Source organism: Barbus barbus, assembly GCF_936440315.1.
Source record: "Barbus barbus genome assembly, chromosome: 36".
Classification (NCBI taxonomy): Eukaryota; Metazoa; Chordata; class Actinopteri; order Cypriniformes; family Cyprinidae; genus Barbus; species Barbus barbus.
In genome coordinates this window covers 6,281,341-6,304,137 of record NC_136714.1, presented here as the reverse complement: position 1 = coordinate 6,304,137, position 22,797 = coordinate 6,281,341, and the positions used below count along the sequence as shown (strand labels likewise).

General features: G+C 37.2%; 1 protein-coding gene across 1 annotated transcript in view; it reads right to left on the bottom strand.

Annotated features, from left to right (window-relative positions):
* LOC306856388 (protein KIBRA-like) overlaps nucleotides 1–22,797 on the bottom strand; it is a 36,867-nt gene that overhangs the window by 5,258 nt on the left and 8,812 nt on the right. Inside the window, exons 2-19 of the mRNA XM_079395656.1 lie at nucleotides 20,794–20,903; nucleotides 19,879–20,082; nucleotides 17,417–17,493; nucleotides 17,112–17,191; nucleotides 14,274–14,403; nucleotides 11,336–11,482; nucleotides 11,100–11,170; nucleotides 10,512–10,754; nucleotides 9,033–9,122; nucleotides 7,524–8,050; nucleotides 5,385–5,502; nucleotides 5,133–5,300; nucleotides 3,588–3,780; nucleotides 3,340–3,480; nucleotides 2,722–2,780; nucleotides 1,251–1,398; nucleotides 982–1,146; nucleotides 790–882 (exon numbers count right to left, since the gene is read on the bottom strand). Of these exons, the coding sequence (XP_079251782.1) occupies nucleotides 790–882; nucleotides 982–1,146; nucleotides 1,251–1,398; nucleotides 2,722–2,780; nucleotides 3,340–3,480; nucleotides 3,588–3,780; nucleotides 5,133–5,300; nucleotides 5,385–5,502; nucleotides 7,524–8,050; nucleotides 9,033–9,122; nucleotides 10,512–10,754; nucleotides 11,100–11,170; nucleotides 11,336–11,482; nucleotides 14,274–14,403; nucleotides 17,112–17,191; nucleotides 17,417–17,493; nucleotides 19,879–20,082; nucleotides 20,794–20,903 (2,764 nt within the window). The remainder of the gene's footprint in view (nucleotides 1–789; nucleotides 883–981; nucleotides 1,147–1,250; nucleotides 1,399–2,721; nucleotides 2,781–3,339; nucleotides 3,481–3,587; nucleotides 3,781–5,132; nucleotides 5,301–5,384; nucleotides 5,503–7,523; nucleotides 8,051–9,032; nucleotides 9,123–10,511; nucleotides 10,755–11,099; nucleotides 11,171–11,335; nucleotides 11,483–14,273; nucleotides 14,404–17,111; nucleotides 17,192–17,416; nucleotides 17,494–19,878; nucleotides 20,083–20,793; nucleotides 20,904–22,797) is intronic.

The window sequence follows — 22,797 nt, the reverse complement described above, 5'->3', positions numbered from 1 at the left end:
TAACACCATTTACCTTAACTTTGTAGACTGGGACATGTGATTTTCATTTTTAAATAACTTAAGAGACTTTAAAGCCTGTACTATAAATCATTAAAGCTCTCTGTACCGTCCTCATTAAGCAAATCAATGCAAACTTTCAACAAACTTTTTTAGTGTCTTTAATAGACTCAAATAAATGTGTCTCCTAAGACACTGTGAGAGCAAACCTGACCTTTCTAGACTATTTAAGGGCCTGTAAAGTTGCTCAGCAAACCCATTTCCTCACGCTGAGACTGTGCTTCATTAACACTGACCTCAGGTCAGTACAGAAATGTAGGTATTAAATATTAAACTTCTACTAAAAAGCTTTAACTCCCCTTTCTAAGGAAAACGTTTGGCTTTAGGGTTGGTGAAATGCATTCAGTTTCCTAAGAAAAATTCAGTGGATCACTGAGTGGAATTTGATTCTAACCCTGACTTGGAGTTGAGATTAACTACACAGTTTTTATGCTTAGGGGGCTCAGACACTCCAATGCTTTACATATTTGAGCCCCCAAACCTTTTTTTCATGGAGGATGGTTGAAGCGTGTTTATTGAGTTTATCAATTTTCTTTAGAATGAGTTTTCATAAGATTAGCAGAAGCCATGATGCATCAAACTGAATGTAAAGCATTTTTTGAGCTATTGGTCTATCAGACACCAAACTGAACAAACAATGTTTATATTTGTAATGGCAATTCACGGCAAATTTTAAATAGTACAATTTGCTTCCCAAATGAGTAGATGTCAATGTGAATATTTTGATGTTACCTTCTTCATTCGAACACTGCGTCTCTCTGAGGCATTCCGGACGAAGGGAGATTTCTTAGACAGGGTGGAGCTGTCACTGTCGCTGCGGTTGATCTGGTGATGTGATGAATGTGGGTGTTGGTAAAAAAAAAAAACTGAGCTCTAATACCACTATCAGTATGTACATATATTTGTGTGTGTGTGTGTTCTTACCCTGCAGATATACTGGCTCTGAGGTCCAGGGGAAAATGTCTTGGACCGGATGATGGTGTTTCCTCGCATAAAAGGGTTTTGCTGACGGACATCATGTCGCCGCTCCTTGGGCCGAACAACCGAAGCAGAATGCAGGAGGCCGTCCACGCTTGTCTGTTTATTCACCTAACAAGGCAAAGAGAGCATGTCAACAAGTTTCATTGAAAAGGTACACAAAACTTGCATAAAAGCAATGAGAAAGTTCTATGTAAATGAATCATCAATGTCACCTTTTCCGTTATGACTGCTGTTGGTCCAGGTTTAACTTGCTCTTCCTCCTGTTCCCACTGGCAGTCGTCGGGGTAGAACTCCTCGTCCTCCTCACCATCACTACCTTCTTCATCCACAAACACGTCACCCTCCAAAGCCTCTGCGGGGCTATTATATCACACATACCATTTGACACCAGGGTTATTATGGCTCAAAATGTTTCATTTTCCCATGCATGTTGTTTTTTTTTATTTATTTTTTTTTTCAGTCAGTTTTAAAAGTACATAAAAAGTTTTTATTTTGATTTCATTTTTATCATATGAAAATTACTACTTTAGTTTTGCTTTCATTTAGTTTCAATGTTACTTTTTGTTTCCATCCATTTTTGTAGCCTGTAATCTGCAGACTGGCTCTGACAGATTCCACATAAAATCACGTAGTGATTCTATCCAGTCGGAGGATATCAAACATGTTTGATATTTTGAGCCGATTTTAGAATGCATATGTTTTCATTTGTCATGCGTCTCCTAGCAACAGGGCGCATGTTTCAGCGTGAGTTAGTTGTAAGTCTGGTAGTGTATGATCCTCAGTCACATAGTGTATGATGCCCAGTTTTCCTTTGTCACTATTTACAAAGTCAGTAAGTGTATGATGCCTAATGTTTTAAAAATCTGTTCAGATTTTAAATGTTGTGTAGTGTATTCCAGCCTTAAGTTAAACAAACTTGAATCCACATTGAAAAAATGAAATTTATATAAAAATGAATTAATATGTTTTTGTTTGACATTATTCAGACCATCAGTACTGAAAGTCGGTGCTCCAAATTAAACCGAAAGTTATTGCTGTGACATGGTTGAGTCAAACCGTAATATTCCTAAAAGAGCAACACTTTTATCTAGTCTGCAACCTTTCAGAAACAAGTGCTCACACTTAAGGGTGGAAATGCTCTTGAAAAATGCAGCCATGCCACATCCCAAGTTCTATGACAGGTGGTTGTGGTTGAATCGTCATCTGAAACAATCAGGTCTTATAGTACAGTTTTGGTTATAATCATGAGACTGCCCTAAAGCCAATCAACATGTGGCACGGTGAGCTAATTTACTGAGAAGCAACCACAAAAGAGTCCAGAAAATGGCATGAGAGAAAAATGCCACTCAGGCACTGCACTTGGAGTAGTTGTTCATCCTGTTTACGATACTAATGTAATTTTGGCGGAGCAGATCAAACATCAGGAAAAGTGAGTCATCGTGTGCCATCACGCTGTGATGAATTCCCACGAGACAGCAGAAAGGAGGTCATTCAATAGGAAAAAAGGGATTGGAAAAGAAAGAGATGGAATATGAGATCCAAAGAGCTTGTTAATTGTTCGTGTGGATGCTGGGTGGGATACTGGATGTGATATGAAACCCAGTCACACTGACATACTGTTAAGTTGACAGCTGTGCTAAATAGGATTAAAGCTTATTATACAAGTTGTGGCAGGTAACATACCAGTCCTCCAGAGGAGCGTTCTCCAGGCATGCAACAGTGCCCTCTGAGGTGCTGGGAGCCTACAAATAAATCAAGAGATGAAGATCATGTACTTAAAACAAAACAAACAAAAAAAAAATATTATGGCTTTTCTGAAATTTACCAGACATTTACTAGAACTTTTTATCTAATTGTAAGTTATTTTGGAAAAACTGCATCTGATAAATGATTAAATGTAAATGAGGCACTTTTGTACCTTATTCATGGCAAGTGACAGTAAAATGCAACTACCGTACATTTCCTTAATCCATCTTAACAGAACAGGCTGTTTGTAAATTCAAAACAGCTGATAAAAAGTGAAGCAACTAATTCTATGTAATTTGATTATCAACAGTATTAAAGACCAGAAAGGACTGTTTGGGGACGAAAGAACCCATTTCTTCATCTGAATGATGAAAGAAACAAATATAATATTAATGAAGGCTCCTTGTTCCTCAATAAGCTTAGCAGTTTGGCAAGACCGATTCCCAGAAATATTAGAAAGGGAATTTGGCTGTGATGAGGTAAAATGAGTTGAGGATTGTTTGTATGTGTGTATGTGTGTGTGTGTGTGTGTGTGTGTGTGTGTGTTCGTTTTACCAGCTCCTGCTGAACAGAGACCTCTCTTTCCTTGTGCTTTCCATCCATTTCTGGCATGTATGTGCAGTTGAGGAGGTTGTACCACTTAGTGCACCACTCCTCCGAATACTCTTCATCAGCCAAACTAATCTGAGCACCAGCCTTTCAAGAGAAAAAAGACGAGAACTGAATAACCCAGGCCTATATTCATATACCATTATATGAATGTATTTAGGCATCATCTCTGTTTATTTTCTCAAATCACTTACTAGACAGTCCTCTCGACCAGCCTTGCTGGTACTACAGACATCAATGCGTAGAGTCTTCTGTCTGAGAGCAGCGGATGACATCTGCAGGCTAAACGCTTCCTTAAACTCTAAGGGTTCCTGCGGCAGAGCCCCGTGGGTGCGGAACAGGCAGCGAACGGGTTCGGAGCACGGCAGTACCACCACACGGACATATCTGCAATAGATCAAATCCAACAGGAACTCCAATCAGAGTTGGCTTTTGTATGAGAGATGGGCACAGGACAAGTCTTAGATCAGGCCAGTCATAAATCAGTGGTTCTCAACTAGAAGCGTTTTAACTCCAAAAAATAGGTGTGGGGAAAAACAACCTTGGGTCTAGGAATCAAATGATTCAATACAATGTTGAGATTCAATTCCAAAATAATTCTCAAGGCATCTCCATTTTTCAGCAAAAGTACAGAGGCATCATATTTGCTAAATTGTATATATTACACAAAAGCGATAATAAAATGTCTGTCTGATAGGTACACAGGAATCATTAAAGGGATAGTTCACCCAAAAATGAAAATTCTGTCATTAATTACTCAGATTTACATTTCAAATCTGTAAGAGCTTTGTTCATCTTCGGAAAACAAATTAAGATATTTTTGATGAATTCCGAGAGCTCTCTGACCCTCCCATTGGCAGCAAGGATCCTAACACGATCAAGGTCCAGAAACGTAGTAAGGACATTGTTAAAATAATCCATGTGACATCAGTGGTTCAACCGTAATTTTAGGAAGCTACGAGAATACTTTTTGTGCGCAAAGAAAACAAAAAATAATGACTTTATTCAACAATTCGTCTCCTCCACGTCACCCTGGCACCATTTTGGAGAGTATCACATACGTAAACAACGTTTGCTGTTCTGTGTCAACAGCATTGTACGCGGATACGTTGTTCGTGTTGTTTATGCTTTGATCTGAACGTAAACAATGTATCCGCGTACATGCGTTGCATACGTTGTTTACGAATGTGATACTCTCCAAAATGGTGCCAGGGTGAATGAAGTCATTATTTTTTTGTTTTCTTTGCGCACAAAAACTATTCTCGTAGCTTCGTAAAGTTACAGTTGAACCACTGATGTCACATGGATTATTTTAATGATGTCCTTACTACGTTTCTGGACCTTGATCGTGTTAGGATCCTTGCTGTCTATGGAGGGTCAGAGAGATCTCGGAATTTGTGTTCCAAAGATGAACAAAGGTCTTACAGGTTTGGAACAACATGAGGGTGAGTAATTACTGACAGGATTTTCGTTTTTTGGGTGAACTATCCCTTTAAATCTCAGTCACATTTAATTATTTTTAAGGACTGATCCAGAATCATTTGAGAAAGAATTGCAAAGCATCTGTGAATCGATTACTCCATTTTATTTGACCATTTGACAACTATTGAATGGGTTAATTCCATTTGTAAAGCCCAGCCCATTTCCCTAGCAGAGATGCTTCATCAAAATTACATCCTGCTGATTAAAATTAATGTCTCCATCAACAATGAAGCTGGCTGAGAGAGCGCAATCCTCACATGTTCTGGTTGGCTGGCAGGGAGAGTGCGCTATAGTTGGAGAGCTGCATTACGAATACTGTGAACCTCTTGTCTTTCGCTTCATACTTCAGGCCGAGTTTGATCTGAGCACTGCTTGCTGAGCTCCCGTCATCATAACCCAGCTGTTGCTCAACAGGAAGCCCCGACCTGTGGGAATGAACAGCAGTATTTTACTATCCGAATCAGGGTCTGTGATAAAACATAACTGATAACAAATCTCGAGAGGTCTACCTTTTCTCTGAGGGCTCATATACCCCGCTATCGCCTGCTACTGATTCGTCAGACACTGCTGACGTTACTCCTGCCTTCTTCGATCCCGGCCCAGACATCCTTGTTTGCGTAACAGCATCTGCAGGCACAGAAAAGGGGTGAGTAGAAATGTGACACCACGTCACTCTGGATGGGTGTTAGGTTCCTGATCTCGAGTGAGTTCACCTGCTGGGCTAGTTGGGAGTGAGCTGTAAATCTACCCTATCGTACTAGACATTCAGAGGGTTTCTCTAATTTCAGATGGAATTCTGGATTGCGGATGACAAATAAAGATACCATGGAAAAGGCAAGAAAAAATCTTATAGAATTTCTAGAAATGTACTCTTTTCATTCATTTTCGTTTCATGTGAATGCTTTTTTCTTTCTTTCTTTAGTTTTTTTTTTCTTTTATACCATTTTCAAATAAGAAAGCAAATTTCATTTTTACAATTAAACTACTTTTCTTAGTCAAATAATCCTCTAGTTTATTTTCCAATAATCTATTTTTTTTCTCCAGTTTATACGACTTAGCTAATGATTACTAGGGCTGTCGCGATTCGTCGATTTTAGTCGACTAGTCGATTTTTAAAAATCACCGACTTCATTTTGCTTGCGTCGACTAACTGGCCAAATACCGGAATTTGCACATTTCACAGACGAGAATCCATAAAACACATTATTAGACTATTTTCCAAGGCTTCCATTTAAAAATAATAATTAAGCATAATTGTGAATTCACAAACGCTATAATTTAATTAAATAATTATATGCAATGCAGTTCTAACACAGTATGCGCTTTAATTATTTACATGCGTGTAAGTTAAGCACGTTTGTCACACAGCGAACACAGTTCATAATAGTTCCACAGAAACTGTTATCATTTACATGTGGAGCGTCTCAAACTCCATCTCTGCATGTTGTTGTGAGTTTGGGTTTATTACAATGTTCATCTGGGAACGCAACGTGTGCCATTTCATCAGATTTGTAAGGTAAATCATTTATAAATCTACACTAACACAGGAGAATACATCGCGGTTTCAAAATAAAAGATCAAACCCTAACTCTGAGTTTACACATTTTGATGTCCACGTATTCATTTAAATACAGTAGCTATAGCATTTCTGTCCTAAAGAAATGGCCAAATATGAAAGATTAAGTGGACATTTGAATGAAATGGTGCTTGGTCAATTTTAAACAAGGATTAGATCGCACAGTAATGTGTAAAAACAATCGTCAGGCCGTTGGCGCCCTCTGCAGGCCTTGGTTGTAATGCGTCATCTACATTATGATTATAGTGCCCTATGAAAAACGTTTTACTTCCAAATTCAGTTTTTTACATTTTCATTTCATTTTCTTTTAATGGTTAAATTAAATTTTATTAATCAAAAATCCTGTCTAATTAATTGAGTTTTACAGTTTTATCTTTACCAAATTCTGTTTTCCATTATTTTCTGGATTCCATTTTAATTGTTCCATTAAATTTTAATAATCAAAAGCATCTCCAATTAATTGATTTTATATTGTAAAAAAAGTTTTTTTTTTTTTTTTTTTTTTTTTTCTTTTTCAGAAATACTGCACATTTACATTTTTCACCTAAATAAATTCTGGTAAATAATATTTCTGGTAAATGCTCCTTTAAAAAGTGTTTTTTGATTATAATTGTATTATTAGTAGACTAGAACACGTGGATATGTTGTTATTCTTACACTATAATAATGAACTGTGATTTCAGTGATTTGGACTATGAGATGGACACTTGCTTCTTGCACTCTATGTTGCACTTTTGCTTTAAAAAAAAAAAAGGATTTCATAAAAATTTGGATTTCATTTGGTTTAAAAAATATTCTTAAGTAAAATTGTTGATTAGATTAATCAATAAATTAGTCGATAGATTAATCAAAATCAAAATAGTCGTTAGTGGCAGCCCTATTACTTTTACGATTGACCTGTAGGCTAGATTATTTTCTGATCAGTCGATTAATCCTTTAGTTAACTTATCTATAAACAATAACCATTTACATGGCAAGAATTAAAAGGCAACTATCAGTAATACATAATAATACATAATAAATACATACAGTAATACATAATGAAGTTTTGTTCATGGAAAGAGCCATGTACCTTTCAAAGACTCTACTGCACCCTGTTGGTGGTCCTCTTCTAACCGTAGTTCCATCAGCCTGGTTTGCAGACCTAAATCCAACTGTGAGGCCGTACCACAGAAGGCCTCTCCCGACAGGAAGGAAGCATCGGTAACAAGGGGTGAGCAAGGAGGTGAGAGGGAAGACAGCGAGGAACGCGGGGACAGGGAGCTCATGGAGTGAGGTGTCTCTGACAGCCGCAGTACTTGGGTTCTCTGGCCCACCCCAGGCCCACTGCCGACTTGCCCGGAGGAGGACGAGACCTCATTCTCATGGATGGTGGTGATGGAGCTGGAGGGCCGGTAGCCAGAGGTGCTTCCCTCCTGCAAAATAGAGTCCAGTTTGTTCTGGAAATCAGGGTCGCCCAGTTCAGGCTGCTCCAGGTAGATGTCTGTGAAGCTGAGAGAGGAAGTGGAGCCCAAGCTGGAGGTGGCCAGGGATCCTCGGCTGGAAGTCAACGATCCACGGCTGCTGCCTGAGGAACATGACAGCGTGCTGGCTGACAGACTGGAATTTTAACATTGATGGAAAGAGACAGCGGGAGGAACAGAAGGAGAGCAGGGAAGTTATTCAGAAAGCAGCTCCGGTTCACGCTTCGTTCTCCCCCCATATCTCATTCTACCCTATTTCAAGTCTTAACATCAAATACATTCTGCTTTAAAGCAAACGTGCTAATTAAGGCATGGCAGGCTCATTAGACACACAAGCGACTGTTCCTCCATACAACATGCCTTTGATGTGCCTTAACGAGTTGAAGATGAATTAGGCATTAGTCAAAATAAAAAGTAAATGCAAAGCTATTGTTAGTAAGTTACCAAGTGCGTTCAGTTGCATCGTTTTATAACTTCAGAACCAATTCTTTGAATAAGTTTGAGCATTCTTATTGCAAAGACATTACATCATATATAGTGAGGAAAAGTTCTAAACATTTTCTGAACAAAGCATGAACATTTAATGGATGGAGAATTTTTTATTTTTTTATGTCTTGTTTTTTTGAGAAATTAGAATATTAAAAATATCTGTTATAATAATAAAAACATATATTTTTGTTGCAAAGATGAACAAAAGTGTTAAGGGTTTATAATGACATGAGAGTGAGTCGATAATTAAATTATTATATAATATTATAAATATTATGTCAATAATATTATATATATATATATATATATATATATATATATATATATATATACATATATATGTCCAATTTAACTTGTAGCATTTAAAATTACTGATTTGACTTTTTTATGTTACATTTTTATTTAGACAAAACAGTACAGAATTTGAATAATTATTTTAAATTAAAGTTTAATAACAGCTGTTTATTGACAAGAGTGGTATTAATATGAATTAATTTACCAGTTTATCGTATAGAATAATTAACATTGGCGCATCCCGATTAGCCAACAGACAGATCAATTAAACATGTAGTCAATATTAGTGTCATTTGTATTGTCTATTTTATTTAAATGTCTGGGTTGGAGAATACCTTTTCAGCTGGGTGTGTAGGGAAGACGCCAACCTCACCGTCTCTTCCAGCTCCTTCACTAGTTTGTTTCTTCTATAGTGCAACTTTAACCTGAACAAAGCAACAGATAGAACTTTGTGACAATCGCTCATTATTGGGATTAGGAATTGAAACAGACCAAGTGTGTTTTTAACAAGAGAAGTGGACACTTACTTTTCAAGCAGTAAACAGTTTTCACATGAACAATGATTTCAAAACTATAATTTGACAATATTAAAGAGACTATGTGATGGGCTCTTTTGACCATCAACATGTCTTTTTTTAATATTAAATAATATGTATTAAGTAATTGAATATTATTATACAATGTCTCTATAGTCTTCCTGTGGGTCTAATAAAATGATGTTGGTTTGTTATTAAACGGCAGCGCTGAAGAAGGCACCCATTGTGTTCAACCTAGATCCAGCATGTGTGCCGCTCAGGTTACAGGAAGAGCGCTGAACACCAAGCTAAACGAGGATACAGTATCTAGAGTAGAGAACAAGGACCCTGTTCAAATAACTGAGAGAACGAGTGAGAAAAAGACCAACAGAAAGAGAGAGAATGAAAGATAGTGAGCAAAATAAAAAAAGCCTTATTGGTTGTCTCACCTAGGCAACCCGATCTCAAAACACAGGTGCCTCTTCTAAGAGTGCAAGACTCGCTACAAACCACAAGCAGTAAACCAGTAGACGATTATGAATCATTTGCATACATGACGTTCAACTTCTGCCATTTTAGCTATAGATTTACAAAACCAAATTGTGCAGTTATAATGGATAGGGCCTGCAGTAAAGTAAATGATGGACAAAGTGACCGCTGTGCTGCTCATAATGCAAAATACTTTTGTGAGTGTGGTCTCTGCACACCAAGCTTTTAGTGACCATTTTTTTAAGTTCTGAAAGAGGCTTTCATAGTTGAGTTTGATTAATTATTATTTAGTAGATTTTCCTTGACACCAATGTGTTGAGAGCACAGCTGTAGTATCCCAGATGAGTGCCCTGTTGTGTTTCCACAATAATTACACTTTTATTGTCCACAATAGAATAGATATCTAAGCTTCAGGTAAATTGTTTAGGTCAGACCTTTATTTCTGTAATATATTAAGTGGATGGTGGAGCCTAGTGGTTAAAGATCAAAACCAAAAGACTGTAGTATCAAATTCTGCCACGGGCGATCGAACAAGAATCCCCCATGACTTTTACAATCATTTGCAATGGCTGGATAAAGGATTTTATTTATTTGTTTGTTCATTTATTTATAGCTGAAGAAATCCTTTAAAACAAAGAATAAATGGAAAAAAAATGAAAAAAGAAAATCAATTTCTTCGAAGATCATAGGAACCTTTACAGACCTGCAAGAACATCGCATTCTGATTCTATGGTTCCGTCACATGACTGAAAAAAAATACTACCAGAGCCAAATATATTGAACTCTGCTGGCCTAGTTATCTTACTGTACCTCTCGGTCAGTGCTTTGCTCTGGTTGTCCCGTGCAGCTTGCAGGTCCTTCTCGAGTCGCTTCTTTTCAGACTCGATCTTCTCTGCCTCTCTGGGTGCACGCTTGCACGGCCTTACATACTGCAGTTCCTTTAGCAACTCTTCCTTCTCATTGATGAGGATCAGGCGATCTCTCTCTGGGTCCAGAAGGCCTGGCCACGCCTCACTATCCAGCTTGGCAATCTGGACCTCAATATTTGCAATCCTGATGGCAGCAAAATGAATAAGGCAATGTAAAGAAAGTTAAGCATTAAACTATTGTCAGAGACAAACATAGCAATTGGATGATTTCAAAATCCTATTCAGCTTTATACTGTATGTATGCAATGTATATGTGCGTGAGTGTGTGTGTGTGTGTGTATATATATATATATATATATATATATATATATATATATATATATATATATATATAAATTCAAAATATAAAGCAGCAAATATATATATATTACCCCCCCCCCTTATATCGACCATCAGTCCTGGCATCATTGATTGAACCACTAGTTAAAAAATAATAATTTCGGAGGAAATTCAGAAGTAAAACACATACCTTCTTTTTGCCTCCTCATATTTCAGGCTCAGTCGTACCTTCTCAGCCAGTTTATTTGAGTTTGATACAAACTAAATAAAAAGAATAACAATTTAAACAAATAATAAAAAATCTCTGAAATTCTAAAAGACATTTTACCCAACAAATGACTTGCACTTTGTGAAACCACTAAAAGACACCACAGTCATTCATCATTTACAACCATGTAAAACCCAGCACTGAAGGCTGTCTCTCACCTCAGCAGGTACGTCTGTTTGAGACTCGGCGTCTGAGTAGATGCGGGGCAGAGAGAGGTTTGAGTTGGCCAAGGAAGGATTGCTGGCCCACAGATCAGACTGAGAGCCATAATCCAACTGGAAACCATCCTTCAGCACAGCCAGTTTCTAAAAGAGTAAATGTAAAAGTAAAAAAGTAAAGTAAAGTAAAGTAAAGTCGTGACGTATTGTCAAGTATGGTGACCCATACTCGAAATTGGTGCTCTGCGTTTAACCCATCCAAGTGCACACACACAGCAGTGAGTAGTGAACAAATGCACACACACACACACACACACACACCGTGAACACACACCCGGAGCAGTGGGCAGCCATGCTGCAGCGCCCGGGGAGCAGTTGGGGGTTCGGTGCATTGCTCAAGGGCACCTCAGTCGTGGTATTGAGGGTGGAGAGAACGCTGGACATTCCCTCCCCCACCTACAATTCCTGCCGGCCGGGGACTCGAACCCGCAACCTTTCGATTACGAGTCCGACTCTCTAACCATTAGGCCACGACTTCCCCCATAATCAGATGTCACCATAATCAGATGTCAGCCTGTGATTTTGTCCCTTTTTGCAATATTTCACCTTTAAGTGAGGTCAGAAAATCTTTGACATCTATTTTCTGTTCTCTCACAGATATTGTTTGCAGATAGCACATTCAGAACATTTCTGATATAACAACTGCCAACAGGGGCTTAAGCATAATTCAGTCGTCTGACACCTCCTGTGTTCGAACTGAAGTTACCTGTGTGATTATTACGTGATGAGCAATGAGAGGCAGTGAGACTACAGGGACGAGAGTTTATTTAAGAAAGCAACACAAAGCTAAGAGTGAGCACGTAACAGGCAAGCACACGCATGATTGAAGAAGTCTGCCAGCTGCAGCGGGGGGCATGCATTATTTAGCGCCGCCTGCCTCTCCATATGCTCGTGGAACAGTGTGAGGAAAAAGTTGGAAATAAATAAAAGACGACAAAGAAAAGGAAAAGCATAAAGGCATAATACCCTATGAAAAATGAGGTCAGCTTAGGCTCACTGAGAACAGAAAAGCTGCTCTCTGAAAGCTTAAACACTACAGTGACATTTAGGAAGACTCCATCTGCCAAATGTACAATAACATTCAGACGTTTGGGGTCAGAAAGTAGTTTGTTTGTTTTTTAAAGAAATTAATACTTTTATTGCCACAAAAAAAAAAAAATCTATTTCAATCAAATACATTTCAATTAATTTAGTAGGTTTCTACAAAAATATTAAAGCAGCATTGGTTTCAACATTAATAATAAGAAGAAATGAGCATCAAATCAGCTTATCAGAATGATTTCTGAAGGACTATGTGACGCTTAAGACTGAGGTAATGGCTACTGAAAATTCAGCTTTGCAATCACACAATTTTTTTATATATGAAAGCTATTATGAATTAAAACTATATTAATAATACTTCACAATATTACTGTTATACTGTATTTTCAAAGAAATGCAGCCTTCGTGAGCATAAGTGAGCATACTTATGTGAGCATACTTCTTTCAAAAACCCAAACTTTTGTATGTGTTCGCAATTATATATATATATATATATATACTAGGAATTTTACAATTATTTTTTAAAAGCAGGTTGAATTTTGATAGGGCCTCAAAACAGGAGGCAAAACACTTTGTCTTCAACGGCTTCTTTGAATTTGCGTTACTACAAGCATGATTCCAATTACATAAACACCACACAAGCAAACTTGACGAAATTTAAGCCTCCAGTAAAACCTGATTTGTACATTACGGTAAGAACGCAAAGAGTACATAACCAAATATTTTCTTTAGGCCTACATTCAAGAGCAGTAGGTTAACAAAACATTATGCAAACAAGGAAAAATGTTAGTGCAAACACTCGGATCAAACAAACGGATCCTCACATTCACCCGTTGTCACATTACATCAATTATTATTATAATCCAATAATAAACTTGCTCATGTTTTTATCAGTATCATTACTGAAACACATAATGCGGTGTACATTTTGGATAGAGTTGCATTCTATCCTATTTTTAACTTTGAGGATAAATTTTAATCTAAATTCATGACATCATGTAAATGTACTATACTTTTTTAAGAGTTAAAATTTTTAAATTTGATAATTTTTTATTATTTTATGAATTTGACTGTTGTGATGCCATGAAAAAAAAGTCAGGGACAGTTAGGTAGTACATGCATACAGTATGTACATTATGTTCAAAAGTTTGGGTCAGTAAGATTTTTTTGAACGTTTCTTATGCTCAACAAGTCTGTATTTAGCTGATTAAAAATGCAATAATATTGTGCGTAATATTGTGACCCCAATCCCCCAACACGTCAACAACAAAAATCAGATATGAATAGAACATTTTTGAAAAGCTTGAAAAAGCACCGTCTCACAAAGTTTAAGTGTCATGGTTCTATATGCATATACACAACTGTATTATGTCAAATATTTATACACATTTTTGTGGGGGTAAAAGACAAATAATGTCGGTAAAAGTATGTGTTTGTGATTGTTGTCTTCAGCAAAAAGCCCCACCTTACTCAACCACTCCTATCTGCTTAAACACATTAGCTTATTATAACAAACAGACTGGCTATAATTATGCAGCGAGTAGAGCACTTCACTGTGGTTTTTATTTGGATAGATTGTTTGCCTACTTCTCTAGTGTGTACTTAGCCATTACAGAGTCTCACTGGCCTGTCTACGCTTATATGTACACCTGGAACTGAGACAAAAATTTCTCCACAATTATGAAAGAATGCAGGAATGTGTTCCTAGAACATTGTCAAGGTGTAACATTTTGACCTTTTGTGACCTGGGCGATGTTTAAATGCTTCATCATGTCATTGCTCATAGAATATAGTGAGAACTGAATTAAGGTTCAAAGAGATCAAGCTTCATTTTTACCTGCATGAGCTGCTGTTTCTCCTTCTCCCCAGAGCTGATGGCATCTTTAATGGTCTTCACCTCCTTCAGGATGGCCTGGGCTTCATGCAGTTTGTAGCCATGCGAGGCACTGGACACTTTGAGATCAATCCTGATGAAGACAAAGTAAAACAAAAAAGTCAATTTGCAATAATTGTGGATCAACCCAATTGTTCTTTTGAACAGGTTTCTTTTGATTATTCAGTTGAATCATTCACATCACACTCAGAATTCGCTTAACACTGAGAGACACTTTATTTGGAACGTGACTAATTTTTTGTATAGTAAAATAAAATGATGATGATTATGATTACTACTACTAAATAAAAACATAAAATAATTTTTATTGTAAAATAAAGAATTAAGCACTTAAAATACTGCACTATTTTTATTTTATTGAATGTACTGTCTTAATGAAAAACACTGAATCACCAACAATTCCAAACCAAACAAAACAAATCAAACTCCTAACATACTTCCTGCTGAAACTGGCTGTCAATCACATGCATGACTACCAAAGTATCTCTGTTTGAGAACTGTCCTAAAATGCTTCCCCATATTTGAAGCCAACTGATACTCCGAGTAATTAGTTATGGCTACTACCAAACCACCATAGCAGTAATATGAGCCATCGAGAACAGTAAAATAATATAAGGATTCACTCCGTGCAAAAGTTTGTCGCTGAAATGTTTGCTAACTCGCAGGCAGGACGTCTGTCACCCAGTCACCTGAGCGAGGCATGAGGTCCCACAGAATGCATTAACAGTCAGAGAAACTTTCTTATACATCTCTGTTGAATGCTTTGTTTGTGATTTCCTGGAATGACAAGCTCCACTAGAGGCAAGAATACGGTAAGTCATGTGCAGACCTGAGCTACAAGTTAGTCCACATTCCTCTGGGCAAGAGAACGAAAGAGAGGCAGTCAACAAGAATCAGCCCAGCATCTCAACGCCCTTTCACATACAAAAAGAGCCCAATCCAAAGCTTTAAGTCAACGGCTTCCTAAAACAGCCCTGCGGGAAAAATATCTTGAATAATTACAGGTGGAAAAACAAGGACTGAAATTTTTAAGCTCCTGATATGAAGCAGGGGTGGTCAGAAGGGTCGACTAGTGATTCAGTAAAGGACTGGTCTATTACTGAGGTTTGACATGTTTGTTTAGGTTATTTTTTTCTGGATTCTTAATTCACGGAACTTATCAAAGGTGCGGTCACAATTACCATTGTTTAGCAAATTTCTGGGGCTGAAATCCAGTCATTTCAATGGGAATCCATGCCATCAGGAATTTTGTGCGATGTAAATGACTTCCGAATGAAGATTCAGAGATTCAGTTTCAAGTTGGTCATGCGGAAAATTGACCAGCAAAAAGCAGCTTGGTTTGAAAGTGATCTCTATGCAAACTCTGCTTTGTACATAGCTACACTGTTAACTGTTACGACAATGAGCTGTGAAAATTTCACTGAAAGTTTGCTAATTTGCACTTATGAGTAACAGTCATTATAGTAAAACTGTCACAAAAGTCAAAATATGATATTAGAACCAAAACAGATTTACAAAATGGACAGCCTTTGCCATAAACAACCAAAGATATATTAAGCATAAATTGTATTATTTGCATTATAGTACTGTTTTTCCATGCCATCAACAGAATTGTTTTCCAGTTTATTGTGGTCTTCATTTGAATGAACACAATATCAACTCTTAAAACCTCAAGATTGTAAACAAGACCGTATCGCAAAATCAAGGCAAGAAACATCTGTCGATTACATGCAAAAACAAACATACAAAGCCACCAGTGTAGTCTGATTCATAAACACATGACTCGTATGAATTGGATATTTTTTGCCAATCAAAAACATGTAATGAGATCAATGACCCCTAAGTACTAGTAGAAAATGGAGACTTCCGAAAATGCCGTACACCCCGTTTTAGTTTGAAAACTCTGGGGTTGCATTTCAGTGTAAACGGACCAAAACAGAGACTGCCCACAATTAGCTCTGCGTATCCTTGACAACCATGTAAATAATAAAGTCATGCTCATTGTTGCACCCATAGATATGTATTATAGATACCCAATTTGACCACTCCAGATATGTTGACGTGTCCACCATCTTGGAACAGTCAACTTGACGTCATTCGCCATAATAATCAATGAATATTCAAAGATATACAAGTGTATAACTTGCTGTTGTAGACGCACACAGTCAACGCGCTCAAAGGTTCGTAGACCATTCTAAAAATGGCGGATGGCTTACATATCGCGGCCCATAGAAACCGTCGCTAATGAGGCATCTACGTAGATATGTCTATGGTTGCACCTGCATGAATGGTCATGTGACATGTTTTCGGTTGTGTAGTATGGACGGAGATAATTTCTGATACGCAGTGCAAACGCCAGTGTAGCTATGGATCCTTTTCATTTTAAAATGCCATTTTAAAGCAAAAACGCACTAGTGTAAACACGGCCTCAGAAACTAATTTAAGAATTACCAATTTATAAATCACTGGGCTAGTCGACTAGCCATTAAGACAATCCATCAACCATGATATAAAATAGTATGAAATATGAATAGCTTCACACTGAGGTGCATAATGTTCTGAAAAATTGTAAAAATATAAACTTTTACAACCACAGACAAATCAAATGTGAAATTGCTCCATCACAATAAAGTGACAATGGGCTCATAAAATGCCAAGAGATAAGATGATATGTTTTTGTCTTGCACAAAGACAAGGTGGTTTTAGATTTGAATAAGTTTAAACAAGGAAGCGATCAGTTGTCTGGAACGTGATCATGCAATGAGGTCAGGTTACACTTACTCTTTCAATGTCTCAAAGCCTTGCTCCTTATAAAGGAGTTCTTGCCTCATACAGGCCAAATCTCTCTTCAGCTTATTTACCTGAACAAAAGACAGCAAGAGAAAGAAAGTGAGCAGATGAATGAATGAGACACTTGCATAATTACAAGACATCTTACATTTGGCTTTAAGCGTAATCTCGCTTCTTGTCATCGCATCCGATATCCATGAAGTACGGAGTGCCGCAAAGATTTGTGTCTTATATAAACAAGAGAGCATTCACAGCAAATAATCAAATGCTCCATGTTAGGTGGAAGAGCTTCTTACCCGGCTTTTTGCTGTAACAATCTCCGCTTTGAGGATTTCAGGGTCATATTTACTGCTTGATGAGGATCTGGAATTTACTGTAGGAAAGATAAGAGTTCAAAGGCTTTATCTTATCTGTAAAACCACTCGGCACAGCTCTGGAATTCTGTAGTGATTTATACTAATAATAATGCTACAGACTGTGTCATACATCTACAACCATTATAATAGCATTCTATTTCAAATAAAAAATTTGTTTGCAGAAGATGTTTGCAGAGTGAGGTCATTGCCAGTTGGGCTGCACAAATATTTTAAAGTGAATTCAAGATTGCAAAACCCCATCAATTAAGCATGCAGCTTTCACCATCTTATCTCTGCAGATGATTTGATGGTTTTAATTATGAGCGTTCTTTATTCTTGAGACACGGGGTAAAACGTGTTTAATCTTCACACTTAATTTTCTCTTTATGTTATCAAAACTGTGAAACTGTGTAAAAAACACTATAGACTATAGTCATGACATAGAAAAACTGTTAAATTGTTTGAATAAATTGTTTGAAATCAGTTTGAAACCATCCTTAAGATTTCTCTACATTTATAATTAGTGCTGTCAATCAATTGAAAAAAATAACAAATCAATCGCACATTTTGTCTGAAATTAATTTTGTTAAATCCCACCTCACACTAAAGTTTTTAAATATACTTTTATATTGCAATAATTTCACATTCAATATTCAAATTTATGTAGAAACAACATAACGGCAGTATATTTTTAATATTTATTTAATGGCATCTTTTTTTATGACTGAAGGCGAGTATCACTGATACCAATGCTACTGAGGTCTCTAGTTAATTGTTCTTTTTTTCCTAATATTTAACCATTAACGAGACCTATCAATTTGAACATTTATTAGACTTTAAGAAACAACAACTTCTAATTTAAGTGAACCCATCACAATAAATGTCATATTTTCCTGTGCCCTTCAGCAAGTAGGAAATATACAGATATTGAATAAAGTTATCAAACAGTAAATTCTAAATTAAATATAGATGAATCCTTAAAGCTACAAAAGTTATTGAGTTCCTTTTTTCTTTTGTTCTTTATCTGATAAACAGGCATCACAAAAGCTGGGTTAGATTATTTGGCTGCTATTACTTTAAGAGCTGCCACTGCTGAATGTGACTTGAATCTGACACGCATGCTCATAGTTTAATTCATGCTTTAAAGCTGCAGTCTGTAACTTTTTTGTGTTCAAAATTTACTAAATGTATGTAATAAGCGAGTACACCATGAATCCATTTTCCAAACTGTGTTTTGGCTTGTCCTGAATCACTACAGTACACCTATAATAAGTGTTTATATTCAGACTAGTTCGGGTAGGTACCGCTGGGGAGTAGCCTGGTACCTGCGTGATTTGTCATAGACAACAGAGAGAAGTAGCTCTGGTTACAAAGTTGTTCCTCAAGACGCATGCTGTTCTGTTTATTAACCGCTAGAGCACCCAAAGTTACAGACTGCAGCTTTAATATAGTCTCAACCTCAGACGTCTCGCTCACGGAACATTGGCTAAACGTCTGATGCATATGGCACACTTAGCTAGAAACATTTCATGAGTTTCGAAGTTGTCATCGGATTGTTTGAATTATACAGGAGTTCCGGGAGACTGTGTGTCGCGCTCTTTAACGTTCTGCCTGGAAACAAAGATGCCGTGGCGCCAAACCCCCTCACCCCTTTACCTGTCATATGGCTTCTTGGGCGGGCCTTGGCCATTCAAAGCGGCCAAAGATCCCAGACCTTCAGCCGTCAGCTACGCGAGACTAGCTTTAATATGAAATGATACAGACTATAGTGTATGCCAACGTATTTGTGTGCAATTGAAGAGCACGCTCTGCGAGCACAGTATAAAGGCTAACAGGACTAGAAAATTTTTACTGACATATTGCCTGACAACATCTCATCTGACAGCAGTTCACTGTTGTTCTACTGAAGCTCCCTCATCACCTTTACCGTTTCCACGCTTGTTTGACTAGCGCCCGGCGCTGAGGCAAAGTGGAGTACACGTCTGAAAAGGCTGTCATAAAGACATTCTGCATCTAAATAAACGCAATTTTTTCAAGAAAAAAGAAACAGAAGCAGCAGTTGTCAGTGGGGTGGCCAACCCTAGCTCCGCCCCTGCGTTAACTGCATTAAATATTTTTAACGCCGATAAACTGGAAAAATTTAACATATGCGTTAACACGCTAATTTTGACAGCACTATAACGTATTTCACATTGTTGACCTATAGTGCATGACAAATTTTATGACAATGTGAAAGAAGAAGAATTCTAAACATGTTGAACAGATTAATCCAAATTAATTCCTTAATACACAAACATGTTTATAGCCTGTTTTATCCCATGTCTCAAGAATCAGTGTTAAGTAGCTCATTAATAAGAACAATCTTTAAGTGACAGACACAGGTATAGAGTCTCAAGTCTTACAGCTAGTCTGTGAGGATGACTTGTCCCGCCAAGCATCATTTAGCTGCCGATATTCCTGCTGGGCTAGGTGAAGTCGCTGTTCTTTGACCTGATAGATCTCCTTTTGAGCGCTCAAAGCTTCCTGAACCACATTCAGATAATCCCGCAACATGAACTCCTGCTCCCGCTGCCACTGGGCCCGCGGATCCTCCAACTGGGTGCTCTCTATGGAAAAAAAAGATAAAATATCTTGAAATTAATGGAATACATACACTACCAGTCAAAAGATTGGAATCATTATGATTTTTTTTAATGTTTAAAAAAAAAATTATGTAATTCAAATTATAAATACACTAATGTTAAAACGTTTGTGATGTTTTAAAAAATGTCACTCACGCTCACCAAGTTTCTTATTAAAACTGAAAACAGTTTTCGCTGCTAAGATTTCTATTTCAAATAAATGCTGTTCTTTTAACATTCTTTTTCTCAAAGAATCCTGAAAATGTTTAGTTTCCAAAAAAATCTTAAGCAGCAAAAAACAAAAGTGTTCATCAGATGTATTATTGTTATCTAAAACCATTAACAATCATTTTAAATAAATTAAGTAAAGCTGAAATAAACAAAAAAACAAAAAAAATGTGAAATGCTCTCTTGACAACTAACTGAAATAAAATATACTTAAATTGAGGTAAATTACTAAAATTAATATAATAGCAAAAAACTGGCCATTTGCAACAAATTATTCACAAATAAATTTGTTCTAGTTGTATTTCATGAATGAGGGCCACTGAATGAACAGATTTTGTCTCTCAAAGCCTTGTTTTCATTTGTGTCAAATTAAATATGACACTTAAATCTTTTTAAACCCACAGAATCACATATCAGACACTATCCTCCTGTGCATGCGTGAGGTGGGCTGAATCTTGCTCAACTTACTGGTATTGTGGTCGACATAATAGGCTCCAACGTGGGGGTCGTAGACCTCTTCCCATCCCACAGGCAGCTCATCTCCAATACAGTCGGCAAAAGTCAGAGGCTTAGTCTGCCTGGAAAATCAAATAGGGAATCCAACTGTCAGTCAATGTACAATCACAAGGAAGACAGTGTGCTGTTGGACCTCCACACTTCATGAGTATTTTCTGTGGGATGTCACTCCAGCATATCACTGAGAGTTTGAGTGTGGCACAACCATGTGTGTGGGGGGGAGGGGCATCAGAGGAATGTCGGGCTATTCACCTCTAGAGTGCTGGCCGAGCACAATAGCTGGAAACCCAAGCCGGGCATTCCACAGGTCCTGCTGACCCATCGCCTGGAGGTTTCTGAGGCAACACACTGTGGCTCTCCAAGCCCAGCGTTTTGGATCACCGTAGAGCAATGGGGACACTCACTTGGCCAAAAACAACAACGCTAAAACTTTTATTAGCAGACGTTCGCTAATGCTAGCAAAGTAGTCTGGCTGACCTTCAATGGAGAGTTCTGTTGGCACTCGCTAGCTAGACTAATCAATTAAAAAGAAAGAACTTGTGGAGATTTTAGAGTAAATTTAAAGAGCCTAGGGTTGGAGGTTTATCACTAACCTGATATAAGGATGCTAATCGGGATGCTAACCAAAGGCATCAGGTAACAATATTTTGAACAAAAAAAAACTTTAAGCTTTGAGTTGAAATAAAATAATTTTATTATATAAAATATTTATTAAGTTTGTCCTAAATTACCTACTATACTCCTGACTCAGGCACCTACTGATAGGATAATTTCACAATTAAGTCAACTGATCAAGGAAAACTCTATTACTTCAAATTAAATTTCAAAACAATCCAAGGTTCTTATTTAGCATAGTGGCTAGATTAACAAATAAACAGACACCACCCGATCTAAGTATTCCCTCATAGTTAAATAGTAATGACTTTATGAATTTCTTTACTGATAAAATAGATAACATCAGAAATACAATAACAAATGTATATTCTACTGCGTCTAGTATTTCAGCTTCATTCATCAGCCTCTTACTAAGAAACCACAACTAGATTCTAATGAACTGGCAAATTACAGACCCATTTCAAATCTTCCGTTTATGTCTAAAATTTTAGAAAAAGTTGTGTCTGCTCAATTGGGCTCCTTCTTGCAAAAAAATTATCTCTATGAAGATTTCAGTCAGGTTTCAGGCCTCACCATAGTACAGAAACTGCACTTGTTAAAATTACAAATGACTTGCTTCTTGCTTCAGACCAAGGCTGCATCTCATTGCTAGTATTACTTGATCTTAGTGCTGCGTTCGACACTATAGACCATGATATACTCATAGATCGATTACAAAACTATACTGGTATTCAAGGGCAGGCTTTAAGATGGTTTAGATCCTACCTGTCCGATCACTACCACTTTGTTCATTTAAATGGGGAGTCGTCTCAATTATCACCAGTAAAGTATGGAGTACCACAAGGATCTGTCCTAGGTCCTCTGCTATTTTCAATATACATGTTGCCCCTTGGTAATATTATTAGAAAATATGGGATTAGTTTTCATTGTTATGCTGATGATACTCAACTATATATCTCAACAAGACCAGATGAAACTTCTAAACTATCTAAGCTAATAGATTGCGTAAAAAATTTAAAAGATTGGATGACCAATAATTTCCTCCTATTAAATTCAGATATTACTTATTGGACCAAAAAAAAACAGTACACAGAATCTCTTGGATTACAATTTGCAACTAGACGGATGCACTGTTACGTCCACTAAAGTAAAAAATCTGGGTGTTATATTAGACAGCAACTTGTCCTTTGTCCATGTTACAAAAACAGCATTCTTCCATCTTAGAAACATTGCCAAGCTTCGAAACATGCCACCTGTTTCTGATGCAGAAAAGCTAGTTCATGCATTCATGACCTCTAGACTGGACTATTGTAATGCACTGCTAGGTGGTTGTCCTGCATC